We start from the raw sequence: 24,050 nt of genomic DNA on the forward strand, positions 1-24,050 counted from the left end.
ATTTGGATTAAAATCTGGTCTCTGGATCCAGTTGTTTTTTCATGCTGAATTTCAGCGTTAGGAAGGCGAAGGAGAGAGTTCTTGATCATGCAATGATTATGGATGTCATGTCTCTCTGGGCGGCTCATAGATGGGCGCGGTTCTTGGTGGAGTTCATGAAAAACATAGCAGGCTCGGATTGCCTGATAATAGCCATCTTATTCCACGTCTTATTCCTCCCGGCACGGTGGACCCAGTAGCCAAAGTCTGTTGCCTTTTTGATGTCTTCCAATGCAAGCCTCGAAAATTGTCAACATCCGGCGGTCTCTGGTTCGCTGATGCCAGTGCGATTAGCTCCATGGCTTGGATCCATCGACTCCATATCGCATCAATTAAGGTTGATGAACTTTCCCGTTTAGTTCGTAGCGTACGAGAAGGACGAGCACACGAGGAAGAACAAGTTGTCTTCACAGTTTTCTGAAAGCCGTCTTTGCACAGTAAATTGGAGTTTTATTAGGAATTTTGATTCCCACTCCACCAAAATGACAGGTATTGTGCCGGTTGCTTTTTTCATCCAAGCAACACTGCCGCCCGAAAGTGGACCTGGACGTCATGGGCGTGCAGGGGTCTTCTTAATCGATACCTATTAGCAAGACGGGGTGGGGAAGACATGTGCTGTCCGGTTACGCTGGTGGCTGGCTGAAAACCTAATTGCGGGCAATTAGACGACCCAAATCTTAAGGTGCAGCTTCTCTTCGTGTCCTTGTTCTTTCGTGAGGTTGAACATGCACACGTGCGGAGCAGAAGGCCCGGTAAGATTTGACTCTCAGGAGAGCACGGCCGGGTAGTTGGCAACAATCCCCACCATGGTTAACAACTGGGGAGGAGCTTTGCAATTTTAAACTTGGTCACTGGATGTCCGCGCAAACCCTTGGAACTGAGGCCAACAAAAACGTTTTTGGGGGACGGGTAGGTGTGCTTGCCTACAGGCGTTGGTGGAATGTGCAGCTAACCGCAGGTCTTGCATCCCCGGAGATTTGAATGTTCATTTCCAATTCTGTGGAACCGCCGCCGCCGGTGTGGACTTGCTCCTAGCCGCAGGGCATTCCAATTTATAATCTCCGGGCAAGTTCGTGATCCACCTGTCATGCATTGCATTGTCGATGTCGATGCCGAAATTTCGTAATTCCAAGAAGATTACCTCAAAAAAAATAAAATAAAAATAGCCAAAAGGTTCGAAGGCGTTAGTGGTAGAGTGGAAGCCGTATTTTTGTGCCGTTGTCCCCGTTGGGGGCTTTGCATTGCAGGGTTGACATTATTTGGAGAGCTTCCCGTTGACGTTAAATGTCTTGATTGACTGTGCCCCGAAATTAAGATGATTTCCGCCCCCTGGGCAGCAGAACTAAGTAAGTAATGCGCAGACCCTGTGCCGATGTTAAAATCGCCAACGACATCATCATCATCAATAAGCAGGACGTCTTTGGAAGTATGCAATTTTATTTTCGAGGTCGGATATTCTTAGCCTTCGATCGATTGTTAGCCGATTATATTGGATATGGAATAATGGGCCTTATTCACAATTTTTAATTGTAAACTGTTTGTAAGGTCCCCGCAATTGCAACTTGGCTCTTTTGTGGTTGTAATTTTTTTTTTTGATCACTTGAGAAGTTCTTTGTTAGCTCCACCCACCCTTCAATCATACCATATCTTTCCCACTTCACTCTCCTCGATTCAAATGGAAGTCTTGGTGTTCCTTGTCATCACAGGACTCCGACCCAAAAGTAAAATGTGGGTGGCCAGTGGGCGAACAGATTCAAGTTACGTAGAAAACGGATTACCCGGTTCGGGGAAATATAGCCTGCTTTTAAATCCATGAATCTACTTTCAATTTTATTGTCTGGGCAGCAGCGAATTCCTATACATCCACACCGCCAGTATTAGCTAGGTATTATATTAGTGTAGTGTCGGTGAGGGAAGTAAGTTAAGTTGATTGATACCCACATGTGCATGCCTGCTAGCAGACTTGGCTGTGGTCAAATCCAATTTGACTCGCTTCACCTGATTTCTCCACGTTTTTTCCCACTGAGATCCCAGAATTCTGGTCTGGTGGAAGGGCATATCCGCCCTTCGAATTCCTTCCCCATCGAAATACCCTCATCGGAGTACAGCTGCAGTGACTTGTCAGGCAATATTACCTTCAAAAAGCAAAGAAAAAAAAGAAGACACTTCACTGTCTTCGGGTCTGTTGGTAGCTGTCATTAACCCTTGATAACAGGTTTGATACGCCGCCTGCTTGCTGCAAGATGCATTCCTGGTCCCAGACAAGCGCTCCATGCACTAACCTTTTCACTTCTGCTCGATAGCCCCCCTGTTCTCTGCTATAATTCACATACATACTTCCTACATATTCTTTGTCAGGAACTATCAACCGACACTTTCCATTGAGCTATCCAGAAGCCTCGGTGACCGTCCCCAAATTCTGGCAGGACAAGATCAGGACAGGACGCTCCCCGGAAAGACCTGTTCAGAGGTTCTCCACTTCGAGCAGAGATTTTACCTACATGGTATAGTGTCCTCCTGGGCCTGGTTAAGCTTAACTACTGTTCAATATACCCTCATTCTCTTCTGTTGTCGTTTTTCGTCCCCCAACCCCTCTCGTCTAATAGGCTTTTGATAATAGCACCCGAAAGCCACAAAACCACTGTCGACTGTCACACACCACTTAACCTCAGCTGTCTAACGCCGTTGACGCAAGACGGCTGTTTTGCATCATCATCATCATACATTGTTCTTCCCAGCTGGGGGGTCTGCATATACATCTTCCTATAGGTCCTCTCTCGTGGCCACAGCGGGCACCACGCCAGCAAGGCAAAAAAAATTAAACAGAAGCCAACCTTGCACTTTCCCTCTCCCTCTGCCCACGCCCCTTGGAATCTTTCGGCGAGGAAGATCGTTTCCTCTCTTGACTATATTCATTTATATCAATTGGGGGAGGGTTTTTCAATCTAGTTCATCCCAATATTTATTTTAAAACTTTGAAGAGAAGTTTTACAAATTCGGGGTGCAAGTTGTTAGATAAGAGCAACTATCTACTTACTCAAGTTTACTGCCTGCTCCCTCCACCCTAGTCTGTACCTATTGCTGGGGTATGCTGCTCGGTTACTTGGAGGTCCATAATTGTCCTGACTGCCAAAAAAGCTAAGACTGAGACCCAAGATTCATACAGTTGACCAACTCGTCCGAGTCTTCCGTGGGCAGGGAAAAAATACATAGCAAAAGCTAATAGCTAAAACTTAGTCGAGGTACCTGACAACTTCTAACTAACAGAGGAACAGAGATCCCGTCTTTCTGGAGGTCGTCACTTGCGGCATTCCCTTTGGCCTAGGTTTATTCTGATAGGGCTGTGGCGAACCTCGCTTTTCATACCCTCACCTTCGATCTCTGTACCGGACGAAGGCACTCTTTGGCTTTGCTGTTTTTATCTTCAACTTGGCACTTCAGCAAATTTCTTCGTCTATCGCTACATATCCTTTTTATTGTCCTCTGCGAGCTGAGCTTGTCGGTGACGATATCAGTTGACACTCGTTTCCCTCCTGGTCCTCCGTTCTCTCGTTATTTGCGTCGGACTACCCCTCATAGGAACTTTCTTTCATTCTGATCCATCGTCGTAGATCGACAGGAGACGAAGCCCGGTCACCTGGAAGGACAGCATACTCGACCTTATTAATTATATCACATTTTCGAAACGACCTTCTGACGACGACGAAGCGGAACAGCCTGTCAAACTACTGCACACTACTCTGCTTACATGCAGAAGGATACGAAAGCAGTTGACTTGTCGCCAGTTCATTCGATTGCCCGATTTCGATCCGCTCGCAAGTGTACTCCCCTTTCCACGTCGTTCCACGAGACATTAGAGGTCATGTCCGTTTGACTTTTCGGATCGCGAAATTGAATTTGAGCATCCACCCTGAATAAAGCTTCCGTTACGGCCTCTCTTTCGTCCGGTGGCAGTTGTTTTTGCCCGCCTACAGGGGAATTAAACCGTCATGGCTACTTCAAGGCCCTATAATAACGACCTTGAGGAACTGGGGCTTCAATCATTATCTTTCACACAAAGTTCTGCTCGGCTACTCATTGCAGACTCCAACGACAATGTCTTAGGGATAAACAATGCTGCCAGACGGTTTCTATTTCCTTCGTCATCGTCATCCGCACCCGTACGAGCCAATGGGTTGCCTTCGAAGCTGAAAGACCTGCCATTAGTGCTTCTGGACCAGGAATCCCAAAGGTAAGTATCGAGTCACTGCTTCTCCTAACGCGCGGTATACCACGAAAATGGCCTTTGAACTCTTGCAAATCTCCTTTCAACTTTACACCTAAAGGCTCCAATTCGTTCTAATGCTTCTAAAATTTGACAGATGGATCAAGCTCGACCAAATTCTCGCGGTTGCTCGAGAAGAACTCAAGCGTAGCAATGCCTCCCATCATCGGGTGGAGGCGGCTACGAGTGGCAGCCATGCCAAACCAAATACACCTGTCCGGATAGAGTCGTCTTTAATACAAACTTCGTCAGGGACAGTATATAGCAGCTTATGTCTGATACCTTTGGAAACAGACGTAGAAGCTGAGAACTTCACCCCGGCAATTATCCCCAAACTGATGCACATGAAGGACAAGATCCTCGACCATCTGAATGAGCTTGTTATATTTTGTCTTTCAATCGACGGCAACCTTCTTGTAACGAACAAAGCAGCAGAGGCCCTACTCGGTGACAGCACGCCTAAAGTTGGAAAAGGCATCGACTGGTTGAAAGAGCGGTGGAAGGTGTACGAGCCCGACTTTTCTGCAGAAATTCCGTTTGAGAGATGGGGTATCTATGCTTTACTCACGGAAGGGGTCATTGTAAGGCAAACCATTGGGTATTACGATCCGACTGGCGCACCCAAGGTAATTGAATTGGGAGGAGAGCCTATCAAAGACGATGACGGGAATCTAGTAGCCGGAAGTGCGTCCTTCTTTGATTTTGCCTGGCTTAAGTTGCGAGATTTTTCCAGCCCGAGGCTTGCCGCCCGGTTTGCGTTGTCTCCAACAGAAGCTAACATTGATATATCCAGTCGTCTGGCTGAAGGACGAAACCAGTTGGCATAAAAAGGGCGAAGAGAAATTTAGGCGGATCTGTAACTCTATCCCACAAATGGTATGGCTCTCTCAATCTTCGACTGACTACCTTAGCTAATTATACGCTAGATGTTTGCCCTTACGTCGGATATAAAACCCGAGTACTTCAACAAACGCTGGTACGAATACACTGGATTATCTATCGAGCAAATACGCAGCGGATATAATAATCCATTCTGGAATATCTGTCACCCCGTGAGATTGCCATTACCCTTCGTCGTTTAATATGCTTTTCAGCTATCTTACATCGGGATGTTTTGGGGACGAATTTAGGAGGACCAAGTCGCCGTGGAAAATGCATGGAAGCATGCAGTCGAATCACAAAGTCCGGCTCAAGTTCAGTTTAGATGTAGGGATTCGGAGGGTGCCTACCGCTGGATGCTGTGTCGTGTAAGTTTTATACTTCTCGAACTAAGAAATTAGAGATCTGACTGATGAGCATTCAAGGCAAATTGTTACTTTGACGATCAGGGACAAGTTTCTAAATGGTAAGTTATATACATCCCTGGGCTGTGAATAGTTATCTAATGAACTCTAGGTATGGAACCTTAACGGACATCAACGAGCGTAAGTCGCACTGTGCCTCTGAGCTCGTATTGTGGCTTGTCGGAGACATACTTACCACCTCCAAACATAGAAATAGAAGCCGTGGAAGAGCAATGTAGGCTCCAAAATCAATTTTCTCAGATAATCCATAGCAGCCAGCTCTGCGTAATGACAATCGAAAATACACCGGACAGACGGATATCCACTTTACATGGCCGGATGATATTCCCCGTCGGCGACAAGCTTGCCGTTGGCGCCAACTTCCTGGAGGCATTTAAAGGATACGATACGTTTACTGAACCCCTTGAGCGACTTTTGACCAAACAGAGCGAACTTATTGGACCTGATATTACAGCGGAAATCGAGATGAAAGGGAAATGGTTTCGATGTCGCTTTACACCCAACAGGTCTAGGAGTGTGCCGGCGGCTGGAAAGCCGGAAAGTGTTTCACCGACGAAGGGGGGCCCGGTTGATGCGGTTGTGCTGTTTGCGGCAGATGTTACGGCAAGATATATTGCTGATAAAGAGAAGGAGCAACTTGAAGAAAGGGAGTCGGCAGCTGTTAAGGAATCCCAATTGAAGAGCACCTTTTTGGCAAATGCGTCGCATGAAATCCGGACGTATGTTTCACGAAGATTGCTAAACGCAGATATGGTTCTGACCGGTAATATAGGCCGATATCCCAGATCATTGGAATGTCTGAGGTCTTGCTGGATACACAACTTGGTTCGTGGACGCTGAAGAATGCATGATGAAGGTATATTCTGACTATTTATAGAGGACCAGCAAAAGGAATATACGACCAACATAAATCGAAGTGCAAATGCTCTGAAAGCAATAATCTCTGATATTCTCGACCTGTCTAAGATCGAAGCTAAAAAGATGACGATAACGACCAGCGCGTTTGATCTAAGTTCACTTCTCAACGAGATTATCACGATGTTTAAGGTCACGACTAGCCAAAAAGGACTTAATTTCGATCATATTAGTATCCTTGACGAATCAGACTACCTAGTAATTGGAGATCAAGGGAGGGTTCGGCAGATTTTGACGAATCTTATGGGGAATGTTAGTGATATTTTAATTTTTTTCATCGAGTCGTCATGCAGGGTGGCTGATATGGTATCTATTTACAGGCGTTTAAATTCACATCAGAAGGATTTATCCGAATGATCACGATGAGAGATAAAGAGCAACCAGATCCGGATAGAGTACGGATACGATTTACTGTCGAAGATAGTGGCGTGGGAATATCAGATGAGGCTTTGAAGAAGATATTCGTACCCTTCAGTCAAGCTGACCATACCACAAGCGCGAGATTTGGAGGCACAGGATTGGGGCTTTCGATATCTAAAGAGGTTAGATACTCTTACTACCAAAGAAGAACCCATGGAAGGCATATTCTAATTGACCATACAGTTGGTCGAACTGATGCACGGCGAGATCGCATTGGAACGAAGCAAAGGCGGTCCCGGCTGTGTCGCATGGTTTACAATCCCATTCCAACGGTATGACGGCCGCAAAACTATCGACCCGGTCCCAGATAGCGATAGCAACAATGCAATGAATCGTTTTCGCTTCGAGATGGAGCGCGCAATGAAACGACATGATGAAGAGGTTTCATCCGTTGGATCCGTCAGCCCTGTTCCTTCCCCCCGCGCTAGAGCCGCCCAGCTACACAGCTCCCCACTTGTGCCCGCCCTACCCTCGAATTCAAGCCTGCCTCGAGCCTCAGCAACACTAATGCCGCCACCAGATCATCCGGCTTCGACCTCTAGGAATGTGAACTCGGCCACAGTTGACCGCCGAGGTGACCCCATCAGAGTATTACTTATCGATGACGACCACGTTGTTCGCCTAGTATCTCAACGGCACCTACAAGGGGCCGGGTGTCAAATTTATATAGCAAATAACGGCAAGAAGGGACTCGAACTACTCGAAGAGACAGCGAAGAGAGGGGGGATCCCTCATCTAGTATTGACGGACTGTCGAATGCCTGTTATGGTAAAACACCTATCCGATACTGGAATATTTTGAAATGCTGACTTTTTGATAGGATGGTTACACTTTCGCACGCAAAGTTCGAACTCATCCATTGGCTGTTATACGAGATTTACCAGTGGTAGCTATGTCCGCCGCCACTACCGATGAAGAGAAAGCGCGGTGTGCGGAAGTGGGAATGACTCGCTTTTTATCAAAACCGGCGAAGAAGGAGGAACTATATGAAGTACTCTCAGAGTGTTTGCTGTCAAAGAGAGTGCCGACTCCGAACCTATCAGGGCCGACATCTGCTCCCGGGTTAGGTGGAGGGGGAAATTCAAATTGAATCTTGGCCTGGGTGGGGTGGATTATAGCGGTTGTTCAAGGGTGGTTCGGTGGAATCTTCAGCGCGAGGGAAGCCAATGACAACAGTAGAAGCTAGGCAAGATGACATACCCATATGCTAAAGCATTCACGACAGCTTGAAGCCTTACCCAGACGCCCATACTTTTCAGATTGAATATAGTATTTGATACCCAAGATACCTGATTCTTCAACATCACACAATTTGCATCACCATCATCACCGTCACACATACCTCCCCCTTCACCTTCTCCACCTGCAGTTCTATCACAAACAAAAACTACATTTTACCGGCGTTACTGGTCTCATAAACCAGCATCCAAAGTGTTAAGGCGTTACCGCGGTTTTTCTAGGACAAAATGAAAGAATTTGACTCATGAAAGAATCATTCACATTCACTATATAGGTAGCATCTATTCTCCGGGGGTATTTCTGAAATCGTTTGCTTTCTTCGAGCACCTTTTCGTTCGTTTTTCTTTACATTTCTCTCGCTTTTTTCTCACTCGTTATACTACCGCGCATTCGTTTTCTTCAGCATGGTGCCCACAGACTTAAGGGTAACCTGTCCTCCCGCCCGTCGCCCCCATTTTGGTACCCTTGTTTTACAATCTTATACAGAACAGAACCCCTTCTATACATTCCAAAGTCTTTTAATTTTTTTTTATAACTTTGAATGTAATCATTTTTAAAACTACTTCGATCTTCATTATTTTGCATATAACTACTTTCTCATACTTACTTATTTTATTCAGTTTTGTATACATGTATATACTTTCTTTGGAAAAAAGATTTCTTGCTATAATGGGATTCGTCGGACCGTGGTACCAGATCGATTGATCTAGATTCATTATTAGTTACGATAATACGCAATTGGCTGCCCGCACATGGATAAACTTACGTTAACCTAAGCCAAAATCTCAATATCAACAGATCTAGAGCCACCTGTCCGTCAATGCCCCCACGTAGTTTTATAAAATTCCTTCATTTATGTTTATAGACCCACGTCAACAATACCATTTACACAATCGAGGTTGACTCACAACCAAACACGTTTCCACCTGACGTTAAAACAAAATTACCAATCTATGCAAGCTTTAAGAAAGCCGTTTCGGGTACAATTCAGAAACACCCGATGCATTGCATTGCACCGCGGTACCGGGTGCATACAATAGCTAGCCAAGCTATACTAGATGTCTCACTCTGAATACTGTACTGTCATTTGTCTACCCGGTGCATAAAACTCTCAAATCCGTTGTGAATGCACATTGGCCATCTGCAAGCCACGTCCCACCGGCCGGCAGACCGATGCGATGTCGTCTTTTTGGTTTCATGCGATGCATGTATATGTATATGTATATGTAATGCACGATCACTGCCTTATCACACTACAGCTACACCATGCGTGGCCTGCCCTTAATCAATTAAGCTTATAATTCTTAGGCGCTACGGCTGAACGCCTTGGAAGAAGATTTAAGCTTATTTTGGGTCTGGCTAGTAAGGTGTGGACATATGTAGCTTATCTTTTTGTTACTTTATTTGTCGTGGGTTTTGTTGGGCGGGTGTGGGGGTTGGTGGGAATAAGCTACGGATGGATGGATGGTATGCTTAATGGTGGTAGTGGTGGTGGTATAATGTAGTATCATTCAACCCGTTACCCTAGTGTATCACCCTTGCTAGCTTTTATATATATGACTCTCATAAAAAACAAAGAAAGAAAGAAGGGAGGAGGAGGAGGAGGAGGAAGAGGAGGAGGAGGAGGAGGAGGAGGAAGAGGAGGAGGAGGAGGAAGAGGAGGAAGAGGAAGTAGTATATACTCGAGATGGGAAACAAAGGGAGGAATTAAGGGTGCCCCATTAAAAGACAACGTAAAAGGAAGAAGAATAAAGACTACGGCTTTAGGAAAAAAGGAGAAGACTTGATTTTTATTCATCTTGTTTCATCATGCCCATAGAAAAAAAGAAAGAAAAAAGGAGAATAAGAATGCCGCAGGAGGAAGATGCTGATAGATTGATAAAAAGGAAGAGGGGGGAGGATGCAAAGTTGTGTTGGCGCTATTCCCCTCCGAAATAATATGTGGAGGTAAAGACGAAGGAGGTAGAAAAGGCGATTCCCGAAGTATAGGCAACCAGTGGGGCCTTTTCATCCCTGCTGGTAGCGTGTGTGGCGGTGGGGGTGGGGTAGGTGTAGATTGTATCATATGTGGCTGTTGCGCAGGTTTCAAGGACAATCGACGAGATCCTAGCTCCAGCTTGTTTTTCAACTCTATATAGAAGGTGAATAGAAGTTTCCTTCAGTTCACCATCTTATAAGCTGTAGTGTCGGTTGTTTCCGTCATTTGGGACCTCAAATAGTCGTTTCCATCTCACGGGTATAAAAGTAGTATCTATCCGACTATTAGCGCGAAGCCGCATCAAAACCAAATTAAAGGATTGAACTTACTTTGCCATTTCATAGCTTGTCCAGCAGATGGCTGTGCTAGGCATCGCGTTAACGATTCTAGGCCTCCATCCTCTCATAAACCCACGTATGCCCTCTCTTTCATTAATAATTCTCGCGGCATCGAACAGACTGCTGCAAGTCCTTATCCTCGGGTCCTGACTGTTTCCTCTTGTTTGCAGAAGCGTCTTTATAACATCCAACGGTGTCGTCAGACCCGCTGCAACAGCACCAGCCAGACCACCGCTAACACAATGTGTTAGCGGATCGTACTTCTTCTGTGGGTTGAGGACCTTTGAAAGAGATTCGTAGGCGGTGAATTGAATTGCGGTAAAGGGTATAGTCATCGCCAAAGTTGTCGGATAGGAGACATAGAAAGCCCTAAGACCTTCATGACGATATACGGTGCGAGCGCAGTCGTAGACCGAACCATATGTTGAGTTGTGCATTTGCATGCGTTGTTTGATCACTATATTCCAAAATCAGCCGCGCATTCGTTTTTCTTTCTTTCTCTTGTTGTTTTTTGAAATTTTGCGAAACGTGGGGGAGTAATGAGCTGGAGAAGGAGATATTTACCGTCGAAGGGGTTCATTAAGGCGTCGCTGGCGATTGTAGCACATGCACCGGCAGTCGCTGATTACCATTTGTCAGCATTTTAACCTCATAAGACCTTGGATACCCTATTTTTATCCTCCGTTCGGGAAGAACGTACCGACTGCAATTGGATGATGCTCGTTCCCCACGTTTCCACCCAGGTTGTGCTTCACAAACTCGTACGTGGCAAAGTAGACGGCGTGCGCAGGGCCTATTCGTCATTATTATTAGCCTTATATTCGCAAAAACATCGTGTGGAATCCGTATTTGGGGGTGGTAAGAATAAGTGGTAGATAGTATATGGAGGGGCAACCGTACCAGCCCCGACAACCACGCTGCTAATCCCCCGCCACAGCGTCCGCGCGCCCTCTGTCGCAGAGATCTGAGATACAGCATTCGCAATGCCAGTGTATACGGTAGCCGATCCAGCTGGATTGACGATTTGCATTCTCGTCTACATTTTTTATGATAGATATATCGTTAGCAATCCGTTTGAACAATATCGCCGTTTGAGGTGTCTACACCCGATTCGTGGGACACCCACACCCCCCACATCAAGGGTTCCGATATCGCAGTCTTCCTTCTGCGATACGTATCTAGGAAAATCAAAGGTATATAGTTACCTTTATCGCATCCACCGGGTACATGACGGTATGCTCCATGATACCGGCGAAAGCGCCGGCCAGGAGATTGGAGAGCAATGAGGTGTTCGGGGGTAGAGCCTGTGATATATCATTTTTACCAATGTTTTCTCTCTCTCTCCGGTCCCCAGACTCTCATGTCAGCCGGGAATACTTCCAATTGATGGGGTATCATCGGCGACCGAGGTGAGGAAGAGAAAGAGAGAACAAAATTGGTACAGCAGTTAGCGAAACACGTTCTATCATCACCATCGCTCCGATGGGGTTTTCTGCCTTAGAAGCTTATAACTGCACTACACGACAATATAGCACTGACGGTGGAGACGTATAAGTAGTGATATTGGAGAGTAGGCGACATACCTCATATTCGTACTCCTCCGGAGGCTCAATATTGGCCATCCGATCTAGCTTTGCGTCCAAGGCAGCCAGTTTGACGGTTTGAAGTGGGAAAGGGGTGGTGGTGTTTGTTGTGGGATGGGAGGATGAAAGAGAAGAGAAAAGGCGAGATCGGTAACAGAAACAGGCTACCACCACACTAGCAGCTAGCAGTATGCAATAATGAACAGGTTTGTGTGCAAAAACAGCGTCAACCACACTAAGATGACGATGACGATGACGATGAAGTGGATGAAGAGATGAAGATGCTGGATAGCAGTCGAGCAGGTGGATATGGCAGGAAGATAATTAATCGCAGACCAGGAAGAATTTAATTGAAGACCAGGGAGGCACAAGAGAAGGACGGTGTCTTTCCAAGCTCTCACTTTCATGCAGCTGTTCTGCTGAGACCGGTAGATGGGAGGATGTTACGGCGTAAGTATCTCCACGGAAAATACACCCTTCTTGTATACTTATTAAATTGGCACCGTGCTCGTAATTTTTTTTAGAAATTTTTAAATGATGAGATAACGATAATGCGCACGTGGCGATATCTATTTCTACCGAAAACTATTTGTAGTTCTTTGCTGATGCGAACGAATAAAAAGTTATCCGGCGACGTCACGATGCTATGATATAATGTCGTGGGGAATCGAATGCTATTTCACAGCAATAGCGCGGCGGAGGGTGAAGAGATTATCGAGATAATCTATCTTTTATCCTCGGAGCCACTCGGCTTGATCTTCTCCTTGTCATCAGCCTGCAGACTTCTCATCCCATCAGCCCGGTTGGAAACTCCTTTTTCCGGGATTAGCTCAGTCTTGTGAACAAACTTCCATCCTAAAAACCGACTGGCGGGCAAACACCCGGTGCCCTCATTCTCGCCGACCGGAGCCGTGGTATAATAACGTTTATCAGATGCAAACTGGGACGACAAACGTTGCAAACATGCATCTTGGATCCAGCTGGAGCTCTTTGCTAAATACCCGGCCCATTTGACTTGCATTTTTGTCTTGTCCTTTTTTCTTCCTGTCGACAAAATTGGGTGGCATCACAAGCCGGCCACGGCTAGGAAACGGATCAAGGCCTGGAACAGTAGTGCTTAGTCAATCAGGTTCTGGGCGGCGGTGTTTGCCCCGACTTTTTTTTTCCGATTGGTATCTACAACATTTCCCACATATGTTTCATTTGCCCCGCTAGGGGCTATATCTACAATACCTTCTCTGCAACGGTATCTACATCACCAAATCAGTATCCAGTTCAATTTAATATATACCTAGGTATATCTTAAAAAAGATAGGAGGCCGGGAAAATAAAACTCACCATTAACTCCAGTATTATCACCCTCCTCAAACACCTTGCTCACCTTCCCGTTCTCAACAACAACCGCATACCTCTTATTCCTCAAATTCCCAAAGATACCAACAGACTTCTCAAAAGTCATACCCATCTTCTTTGCAAAGTCACCAGTACCGTCGGCCAAGAAGCGGATCTAATAAAATCCTTTTTAGTGACTCGGTGATAACAATTATCTGAGAATTAAGTAATAGTGGGTGTGTGGGTGACGTACGCCGGATTCTTTAGCCCCGGGAATGGATTCCTTCCATGCCTATTGTGATAAATGTCTCGATTAGCCTTTTGTGATATCAAAACCGATTGATAGGAGTAGTGTTTTATCTGTACCTTCATAACGAACGGATCGTTCACGGCAATAACGTAGGTCGGTGTGCTCTTGATATCCTTGTGCGCGATATATCCAGGTACATGTGTCGCCGAACAAGCAGGGCCTGTCCCCACAATTAAAAAAACGATTAATTCTCCCTTCTTCATTTTATAACCATCGTCTCGTAGTCACACTATTGAAATGAGTAGATAAAGTTGGGATAAAGGAAGGACGTACTAAAAGCAGCCGGCACTCCAACAATAACCGCCTTCTTCAACCCCGCAACCTCAGAAGCGATATCAACGACATTCCCTGGTGAATCTTCCTTCAATTCAACAGCTGGGATCGCGTCACCGACAGCAATGAACTTTGGTGGTGTAGAGTGGAATTGACGAATTCCACGGCTGGATTGGCGGAGGGTGGTACGGAGGAAGCTCATTTTTGTGGTTTAGAAGGTCAATCGATGACTTTGGAAGAGTAATTGATGGGGGAGAGGTTGGTCAAGAGGAGATAATGGACGGTGAGGGGAACAAATGGATGAAATGTTGGGGGAGTTCAAGGGTTTGCTTGCTGAGGCAAGGGGATTGGCGACGTCATTGCCGCATTTGATGCCGCTTATTCATTCCACTTTGGGAATCGCAACGAGGTCAACACCATGTCTACTCAACCATCGTACATCGCAGAGACGTATTTTGGGTTAGGTGAAAGGAATAGAGGAAGGTGAGATTTCGGATAGGACGGGACCAAAATAGTGGGTATCAATGCGTATGGCTTTATCTGACAAAGTACTAACTTAAGGCTGTGCATTGTGGTTGGCGAATTCGCGAATCGATTTATTGATACTTGATGCACGTGCACCCGCGTAGCACGACATTCTAGTATCATCTCGTTCAATGGGTATGTCATTAGTCCAGGAAATATTTGAGGAGCAGTATGTACCTATTACTGTAGTAGAACTACCAGGCTGGTCTATTGTAACAACATTTTTTCCTTTGTCCGAGGTCGTAGATTTCTTTGTTCTCAGGGAGGGATCTGACTATCAGAGCCGTAAATTAGATACGAGCATTATCGTTAATTCCTTTGGGGCTGATCATAAAGTGATCTAGTTTCAAGTAGGGGCCTAATTTGTCGAGTTTATTCTGCATTGCCGAAACTGACATTGAAAATAAAAGCAGATCGTCTGCAGGAGGTTGTGGCTCACATTCTCAGATGGAATCCAATATCGATGGGTCATTCGATGGATCGGTCTAGGGACAACTCTAGAGATGGTTGAGCCGCTGAAAAAAGAGTGTAATATCCAACATTCCTCTAGATTCATTTCTTTTAGCACCATGATTAAAGGAGGGACAATGAACCAGGAGAATATCCTCCTATTTCGACTATGTTTCAAAGGATACTTGTAACTTGATGGCAATATAACAACGGCATGAAATCACGGCCGCTAGCCGAGACGACCGAGGGGTGGATGTTATACGTTCCCTATGCATGATATATTTTCAGCAATTCCGACTTGCGTATTCGCCATGAGAGAGTGCATCGATGGTATCATATTTATACGTATACGCATGTTGAGGACAACTAAAGTTCTAGTGACCCTTCAAGGCCCGGGATAGGGCCCGGAGTTTCTTCATAATGTTCGGCTTTAAAGTGCTTTTTTGAATAGCTAATAGTGAAATCCAAGAATGATACTTCGCCTTCAATGCAGTCTTGATGACCCTCCCAAAGAATATATCGAATATGCTCGTAAATTCATCGGTCGTTATCTAGTTCCCATTATGGGATCTGATAACTAAATCGTCGGGGTCATGGATATTATGTGGGCACAAGACGCAGATGGATTTCCTCGTACCCAAACCTGGTCGGCAAATAGATTGTTAGATCGTATATAAAGCACATATCGTTTCGATTGATGTGATTGTAATGCTACTAATTTTGACGTCCTAGTCATCCGTGTCCGTTGATGAATCTTTATTTCCGGAAATTATCTCCTGCTAGTTGAATCATAGAGGTAATTCCCGTTATAATGTCTTCTAATTTTATGCATACAGCTTTTTTGATGCTTCTTTTAGTAATTCCAATGTGCTGGGATTGCTAAGGCGCTGGATGGCCGTGGATCGAAACGAGGGCAAGTTCTTGTGAATCTTCTGATATGGCCATGATGGTATAAGAAGAAAGCTATTTTAGTCAGACCATGAGCATGAAAAGGAGTGGCTGAATTGGTGTGATCAGCTTTGGAGTTCATATATTTTCCCCCCTCTGTCTTGTAAGAGTATAGGTGATGATAAGTCGTGGAAATCCGGGCACTATTTAACACAGTTGATTAGGAATATCGGTCTTCCTGCGAGCCATATATATAGTCCGTGGTGATATTCAAGCCTCTTGTCGGACGAACCGCTCATATTGGTAACTGATTATGATATAATATGGTGATATATGAAAAGAGTTTCATCTCTTTGCAATTGCTCGAACTGGTTAAGAAGCATACTGAAATTGAGTTGTAAAACGCTGCTTTACAACATGGGGTCTTAGCTGTGCCTTCTTTGATAAACGTATTCGTGGTCTGGGAACATTAGGAGTTCAAGAATGCTCTTGTGCAAGATATTTAGCTTTCTGCGAGGGCAGCCATGTAATTTTGTATTGGCATAGGGAGAGTTTTCGCATCATCGACGGGACTGAGGTTTCGAAGACTCGATGATACCGACGGGCGCGTATGCTTCTAAATTGACTGGGGCTTCGGAAACAGTCCCGATTAATCGAAACCGAATCTTCAAATTTGTGTATAATTATATTCGGACATCACTAGAAAACGTCCGTTGGCGCCTATCAATATATTATGGTGGTTGTTATACATTAATATATGACGGGACTAGCGACTAGTCATATGTCATGAAGTAGTGAATATGTCTATGCTGACAATACCTTGGGGCACGCAGTCAGAGACTAGATGCTCTTTGTTGAATCAGAAATGTAGATGATATAGAAGTGGATAGTCGTGAGTGTAATCGCTCGGGGAAACAACGGACCTCAAAGCCACGCCATAATTCCAAGGTAATAATATTAGTTTGAAACCTCCATTGCTAGTGGTTCACCGAAGATCTTTCGGTACCAATAGTTATATGCAGCGCAGCCATTCTATATAAGCCTTTAACTTCGCGGCTTCGATATCGTAACCATAACGGAGACACCGTCGTGATGTCTCCAATATGTAAATTAGAATATATGTATCCATGTAGTGGAATTTGTAGTCTTGTTCTTTTATCATCTCTGTCTGGACAAGCTCGTGTTGCCTCACGACCGTACTGAGCTCTTAGCCTCGAGACCGGCCTAGCTCTGCAACTCTAACTTTCGTATAGTTGTGAATCATATGAGACTGAACTCATCGGTTCGGGTTGCAACGTTGAACTTTATAATCGAGATGATATCGTATGGTATTCATCTATATTAAGTCCTTTGATATTTTGCAAAACATAATTTACCGGCTGACTGGCCGTGAACTTGGGGATATATGTCTAATAGCGACTTTTGTCGATAGTTAGCGACATGCAGACATCGTCAAGATCTTCATATATTTAAAATATACAAACTGTCTCCAGGTTATGAAGTATATTATTGTTTGGCTTTGAGAAAGGCTCTAGTTTGCTCCGGCTGACCTTATCATCGGTAGTAGATTCTATGGGAGGTTTGATGGAATATTGTGGAAACATCTCGCAAGGATATATTTCAATGCCATAAAACCCGTAACGTTAGCGAATATTTGATGTTGATGTAGATATCTTGTTACTGTAACTATTTTAACATCATATAGCAACGGAATACTCCTGGTCATCCGTTTGGAGTCGCTTTATTTCCTTTCTGCTGATGTAATATGGGCCATCTTATAAGCTTGTTGGTGTATGATTAGACTGTAATCATTATTAAAAGGCTTACATATACATATTGTTAAGTTTTTCATATATTTGTGGAGCTGGGTGCAGTGCTCGAGTGCCCTAGGCTAGGGATAAGCTATGCTTGTTTGGAGCGTTAACTCTTTTTGTGTAATAGTGATTTTAATAACCCTGGGGGCTTGTAGAAGAGAGTGGATGATCTCGAAATGGTAGACGAAATGAAGATAATTTTGATCGGCGAACAAAAGATGAGGTCCAGGAGAAGAACCAGGAGAAGGATGAAGAATCTCGATGCCATTTTCTATGAAAAAAAAAAAAATTAGTCGGGAGGTGTTTGCTCCTCACGGCGCATTAGCGAATAGAGGCTCCATAATATCGCTGTCATGATATATACTAAGGGCAGGCCTTTTTTTTTGGAGGGAGGTGTATACTAAGACCACCCTACTGCTTAGGGAAGGCCCGGAACCGCTCAAGTGCCCCCCGTATCTGTAGCCTTAGAGTTATATCTCAATTTCGTTAAAATTGGTCGAAAATTCTCATGATCAGAGCTATATTAAATAAAAGTATTAGTCTATAAAAGTAGATACTATATACACAAAATATTCTTGGCTCTTACGGTAAGTTAAGTTTGTGTCTTCAACTCTCTGTGTCCCAAATCTAGAAGACTCATGTTGTCATCTCAAGATTGCCATCGGCGTAGGTGTGATATCAATTTCAAGCTACAGTATATACTCATTGAACATTGCATCGTGTACGATCATATTATCATCCAAATCAATTCTGGACTGAATTCATTCATAGATTCAGAACTTTGGAAGACGGCGCTAGTGCTCCTGTTTTTGGAAGAATGCTAACTTACAAGTAAAGAGATGAAAGCTTCCACAATAGTAAAAATTAATGCTACAGGGTATATATAGGTCTATCCTCAGACCCTCTGCGAATGACCCGTTGTTTCATACAAATATTAGCCACTGGCCAATGCAATACTATTTTATTAAAGAAATGCATCGTGATAAGGCCAAACAATGCAATGCAACCGCATCTCGGGCCCTGGTCTTCATGGCCAACACAAAAAGTCCAACAAACCGGAACCTCGAGTTCCTTGATCCTCCCAAGTAAGCTTGCCCCCGCCTATAAACCTGTTGATATCTTAGATGTGCAAGCTATCAATATTTGCAACAAGATACTGGTAGGTATCATCTCTGAAGTTGTCGTCGATTTGTGTCTGGTACCATGCGTACATGCTCAACAACTTCTTCTTGACGCTCCAGCGAGGCCAATTGACAACGAGAGTACCAGTGTTTGGGTCCAGATTGTAGACAAAATTGAGATAATAGGAGCGGAAAGAGATAGAGGCGTAGTTTGGAACAATACCAAAGAAGACCTGCAAGAGGTCGCTGCCATGGAATGTGCCTAGGATAGGAGTTAGGTAGTCGTATGAAGATAAGTATGACCAAGAAGGAACGTCGGGATGGACGAGATTGGAGATATCGAGAAATGCTCGGCGGGTAATTGTGAAGGTAAGATCACCAAGAATGGCGGCCAATCGCTTGTACTGGGGGTACCAGTTGTTGAAGATGCCAGTACGGAAGGGAGATCCATCGTTAGTAACGTCGGGATACGTATCAACTAGCCCCTGGATCTGTGCTGTGGTTGCGCCATGAAAGAAGTAGGTCTTCAAATAGTCGACTAACTGAGGGATGGTCTTGATAGTGGATTGGAAGAGCGCAAATAAAGTCCCTTCATCTTCTTGGTTACCGATAATGAATGGAACCTTGGCAAACTTTCCAGTTAGCGCCGATATATCCGGGGACTGAGTGAGAACAACACCATCTGGGCGAGGCAAGTATGAGAGCGAAACCGATGAATAGCTGAGAAGACTGGGGACTGAAGTTGTTGCATTGAGTAATGTTTCATATGGAGCAGCTCGGAGGCAAGCGAGGGTATCATAAGCCTTGGAGCATCCGGCGACAGAGACAACAGTGTCATAGACCTTTTGACCCTTAGGACAATCCACTGGGTCTGCTGGAACAATGCTACCGGAGTTCATGATGGCACCACGGAACAAAGGCTTGCCCTTGTAAGTATGGTCGCCGTCGTACAAAGCCATCTGGTCGAAAACTGAAATGGCGCCTGCGGATTCACCCCAAATAGTAACTTTGCTCGGGTCCCCACCGAAAGCAGCGATGTTGTCGGCTACCCATTGTAAGCCCAAACGTTGGTCGAGAAGACCAAGATTTGATGCACCATCAGCTAGAACTTCTTTTCCGGGTAGAAATCCGAATCCTCCAACTCGATAGTTGACAGTGACCATGATAATTGGCTGTCCTCGTGACACACCCGATGAAACCCACGGGCCGCCATCATACATCGTATTCCAACCGATCTGAAAGCCACCGCCAAAGATCCAAAAGAGGACCGGTAGCTTTGAGTTTGCTGTCGTTCCGGCGGGTCGGTGTACATTAAGATATAGACAATCTTCACCAGCATTGAGGGCTTTCTGGAAGAACGGGGTGTTGATCAACAATCCGAGGGCAGAAGTGGGAATATCATCGTTTATGGCGGTGCTGAAAGTAAATTGCGGACATGCCTTTCCATTTTCTGTGGCGTAAATAGTACCCAAGGGATCCGTCAATGGCTGAGGAGGTCTCAGTCTAAGCGCGCCCACTGGAGGCTTTGCAAAAGGAATTCCGGGAAAGATTTCCACATCGCCAGCTTTACCAATGATCGTAGCTTTAGGGTAGCTAATTGTGACCGTAGGTGCAGCGGCACGTTCCTCAATAACCGGAGCTGGCGCAGCGAGACTTAGTCCCAGAAGGCTGGAAAGAAGAAAAAGAACCTTCATCTTGTCGATCTGATATTAAATGATTCCAAAGTGATCGACAAGTTCGTACTGCCTGGTTGATACCGTAAAATAACATCCCTTCGACGGCGGTGACGGCCCTTATTAAATGCGCGATGCCTAGCCATATCTTTCATGAGTTCATCTAGCTTGTTCGACAGTAAATTAGTGGGTGAAGCCTGAAGTCTGAAGCTTCACATGGGAAGAAATGAACATTCTTCGCCTTCATTCTGGCCTCGGTTTAGCATTGCAGTGTTAATTCGATCATCACCTCGAGCTCCGCAAAATCGAAGCGACCCCACAAATTGCGGTGTGGTTTGCGGGGAGCGTCTATTGAAGCATGGGTTGCAACTGCATGCAATGTATGCAATGAGGCTACCTGCGAGTCTCGTGCAGCCTTTTAGTGAGGTTTTGTCCGGGCCTTTTTCCTCATCTAGTTAGGTCATGCCGCCCCCCGTTCCCCCAACCTTGGCATCGTGGGGAAAATCGGTCGCTTACCAGACTACGCGAGTGCCGCCAGGGGTCCTTGCGCGAGAATGCTTTTGAGCCGTGGTATTTTAGGACCCGGACCGACCAAACTTAGTAATTGCGTATATCAGATGGCCACGCAAACGGCAAGATTTGTGGAGGTTGGGATCAACCGGTTCGTTGGAAAACCGAAGGACTAATTTTCGTTTGTAGCTATCGCGCTTCCCTGATTTCCCCCCCATGCCATGCCGGTGTATTCCTCAGGAATCTAGATTTATCCGGCCCGGGATTCCTCCTACCCCGCCCTCGATCTTGTTTCCCCACTGAGTTGAAACACTCTTCCAAGCAAATTTTTGAGAACCTGTATCCAAAAATGATCTATAGAGTCAATCACACCTTTCGAGTCGACGCTCCACACCACCGCCAGAGCACGGCAGCATGTGAATTCTGCAGCTACAGTCACCGCAATCTTAACCACCATGATTCGTATATACGGAGATATCGTCGCATTGAAGGATACATGTGATGAAGAAACATGCATAGCTATGCGGGTTCGGGAAAAGTAGTTCAGAGCTCAGGCGATCGTCGTGGTCTTTTGTGCCGTCTCTAGTCACAAGCTACCTATACCAGGGAGTTGCTTGTTAGACTCTCCACTGCCCGTAGTTAACATCGGCCGTGTTGAAAACGGAAAGGTCGATATTTGAAAATTCAGGTCAACGTTTCCGCTGTCGTTCGAAAGTGTGGTCAGGAGGGGAATTTTGATGCAGGAACATGGAAAAAAAACTACACTAAAGGTACTAAACTATTGGTGCTAAACTATCGGTCAATCCGTGACATTTGCTTGGCCTCTACTGGGTATTTTTGCCTTGTCTGCAAACACGTCTCAACGTCTACGTTCGTCCGAGATATTGAGGCACCGGATGGTCATGGCGTTTTGGATCTAGGGTCTTCATCCCATTATCTTAACGAGAATCCTGTCTTTCATATGCCAAGATATTTCTGATCCCGCTTTTAAATTTTGTAATTAATCCATACACTAGGACCGGTATATTCCGTAGAGTATAATTAGTAATTCTTATTTTTTAAATTTTTTTGGAGTTTTGCACGGCAAAGATTTCGGTAAAAGATATATTTCAGTACGATTAATTTGTGTTAGCGTTGGTTGGTCACTATTTTCGCGCGGATGGTGCGTGCTTCTGAATTCATGAAACCAGCATCGATCCCAGAATACAACATCCCGCCAAAATAATAGTGCTTGTAGTGGGGATATAGAAATTGGTACTGGAAGCCTTATTAATATATTGCTTAGGGGCAAAGCCAGCTGCCTAGGGTCTCGATCGATGAACATGAACAGTGCCCGGAAGCCAGAAGCAAGGTTTTGGAAGCCTTGATAACTCAGTTTCAGCACTTTAATTTGTTTTGCTTGCACTTGTCGATGGAAGTGGAAGCCTATATGTTTATTAGAAATTAATTGTGCGCGCATATTGTGCAGATGAATATCAACCTGGATGTGCCATTGGCTCCAATGGGCCTGAGTCAGGTACGGGAATTTATTTAATTCGTAGGAACACCACCTAAATTATATCGGTGGCTTCGGGTAACGTCACATTGAAATTCAGACGATTGTATATGCAAGGGGAAACCATCCGCTTACAGGATAGTCGTGTACGAAACTTTTGCGAGCGAGAGGATCGATATCGCACGGACATTGTGAACTCGGATTATTTTACTTGCTCGTGGTGCAATGGTCGGCAAGTTCCCGAGTATTAAGACCAAGCTTGAAGATAAAGCCTCTGGTGACGAGACTGGATAAAGCCAAGGAAGCCTCACAATCCGGGTATTCTTGCTGTCGTCTGACGAAATTGGTCTAGGCAACCTGTAGCTTCTTATGCCTCGGGACGGAATAGGTTACTTTGAGAAATACGACTGTAGCACAAGACTGACAGCAACCTCGCCAGGTGGGCCCAAACGTATGCCACCATTCTTCACATGTACGTATGTACGTGGGCGTATACGTTTGTGTTTAGAGTCAAGACTTGGGGATGTTTTGATAGTCCGCTTGAAGCTAGTATTACGGCAAACCTTTCTGACAAATGCGATTGCGCGAATGCTTTGACAATTCCCATGCTCGTAGAGGGGTCAAAAAAAAGAATCCTTAGGCACCTAGGCCGCGTGTCCCCCCGAGATATTTGTTCAAAGGGCTGGTTTGAGGGCCAGGATGAATAAGTGTTGCTAGTCAGCCTCTATGAACTACTCCCCGGCCTGGCCAGCTTTCCTATGTGCTGAACGTATACGTTCTTGGGGAAGCTTGATCTTGTCCAACGCAGATCTCCGGACTTAACTCTGAATTACTTGAGTACAGACCCAAGATTTCAGGAAGAAGGTATAAAATGCAACAACTGTACACAATACTGAGCTGAGTTAACGTTAGGTGGGAGAAATTGAAACAATCTGACGGCAAACGATAAAAGGCTACCAGGTTGTCCCCGGTTGCCTATTCGTTTATTATCCTTCAAGACTATACGGACCCTGATGCGTTTTCAAACACGCGCACGGGATTACCCGTACCTCACTTTCCGTTGTATGAACGCTAATACAAAAAATTAGCATCTGTCTTGGCTGGATTAACAAAATGGTGTAACAAATAATGGAACTTGGTTATAATTCGGCTATAGTCGATAATTTAGTCCCATTGTATATTTGTATAAACTGTGTTTTACTCTTGGGACCTGTGATTTATTGTACAGAGATTAAGTTTACTAGTGTCAAGAATTCGAAACATGTACAGACAAGAACCTTGATCTCGATAAAATATATGCAATATATTTTAGTCTTATAAACTGAGACTATCAGCAATATAGAAAACTCTCCATACGCAATCTTAAGTACCTTCGGTTTTATAGAAACTTCAAGTACAAGTTTCCTAGATAACTTGGGACGGTAGCTGCATAGCCTAGATGGTATCGAATTCGCGAAGTACATAGCCAAGGCTTAATAGTTCCGATGTCTCAGGATTCTCTCTCTGCCACATACTTGAGTATAGGGACGGTATTCTAGGAGCTAGCGATCCTTCTTCCAATCGGCTTTGTCGACGAGAT

The 24,050-nt window shown here is 44.9% G+C and overlaps 4 protein-coding genes across 5 annotated transcripts; 1 reads left to right on the plus strand and 3 right to left on the minus strand.

Annotated features, from left to right (window-relative positions):
* Window positions 1-4,028: 4,028 nt before the first annotated feature.
* DFL_000325 (uncharacterized protein) lies at window positions 4,029-8,032 on the plus strand (the record flags this gene model as incomplete). Of its 2 annotated transcripts, none has more annotated exons than XM_067632161.1 (13): window positions 4,029-4,270; window positions 4,401-4,987; window positions 5,097-5,179; window positions 5,230-5,355; window positions 5,434-5,550; window positions 5,608-5,648; window positions 5,699-5,727; window positions 5,798-6,326; window positions 6,380-6,432; window positions 6,485-6,774; window positions 6,843-7,064; window positions 7,126-7,710; window positions 7,763-8,032. In XM_067632161.1, 13 exons carry the CDS (start codon window positions 4,029-4,031, stop codon window positions 8,030-8,032), a joined length of 3,174 nt encoding a protein of 1,057 aa, XP_067494855.1. The 2 variants fall into 2 exon arrangements, with proteins under 2 accessions (XP_067494855.1, XP_067494856.1); XM_067632162.1 differs by having other exon boundaries at window positions 5,804-6,326.
* A 2,360-nt stretch (window positions 8,033-10,392) lies between these two features.
* On the minus strand, window positions 10,393-12,119 carry DFL_000326 (uncharacterized protein; the record flags this gene model as incomplete). Its single annotated transcript, XM_067632173.1, has 7 exons — window positions 10,393-10,432; window positions 10,489-10,954; window positions 11,062-11,118; window positions 11,198-11,290; window positions 11,398-11,533; window positions 11,703-11,801; window positions 12,081-12,119. 7 exons carry the CDS (start codon window positions 12,117-12,119, stop codon window positions 10,393-10,395), a joined length of 930 nt encoding a protein of 309 aa, XP_067494857.1.
* Window positions 12,120-13,304: 1,185 nt separating this feature from the next.
* On the minus strand, window positions 13,305-14,197 carry DFL_000327 (uncharacterized protein; the record flags this gene model as incomplete). Its single annotated transcript, XM_067632184.1, has 5 exons — window positions 13,305-13,330; window positions 13,419-13,587; window positions 13,666-13,704; window positions 13,779-13,882; window positions 13,996-14,197. 5 exons carry the CDS (start codon window positions 14,195-14,197, stop codon window positions 13,305-13,307), a joined length of 540 nt encoding a protein of 179 aa, XP_067494858.1.
* Window positions 14,198-18,792: 4,595 nt separating this feature from the next.
* On the minus strand, window positions 18,793-20,487 carry DFL_000328 (uncharacterized protein; the record flags this gene model as incomplete). The annotated part of the gene is made up of 1 exon (XM_067632195.1): window positions 18,793-20,487. The coding sequence occupies one exon, from the start codon at window positions 20,485-20,487 to the stop codon at window positions 18,793-18,795; it is 1,695 nt and encodes a 564-aa protein (XP_067494859.1).
* Window positions 20,488-24,050: the final 3,563 nt, after the last annotated feature.

This window comes from Arthrobotrys flagrans (genome assembly GCF_004000055.1).
Source record: "Arthrobotrys flagrans strain CBS H-5679 chromosome Unknown unitig_15, whole genome shotgun sequence".
NCBI lineage: Eukaryota > Fungi > Ascomycota > Orbiliomycetes > Orbiliales > Orbiliaceae > Arthrobotrys > Arthrobotrys flagrans.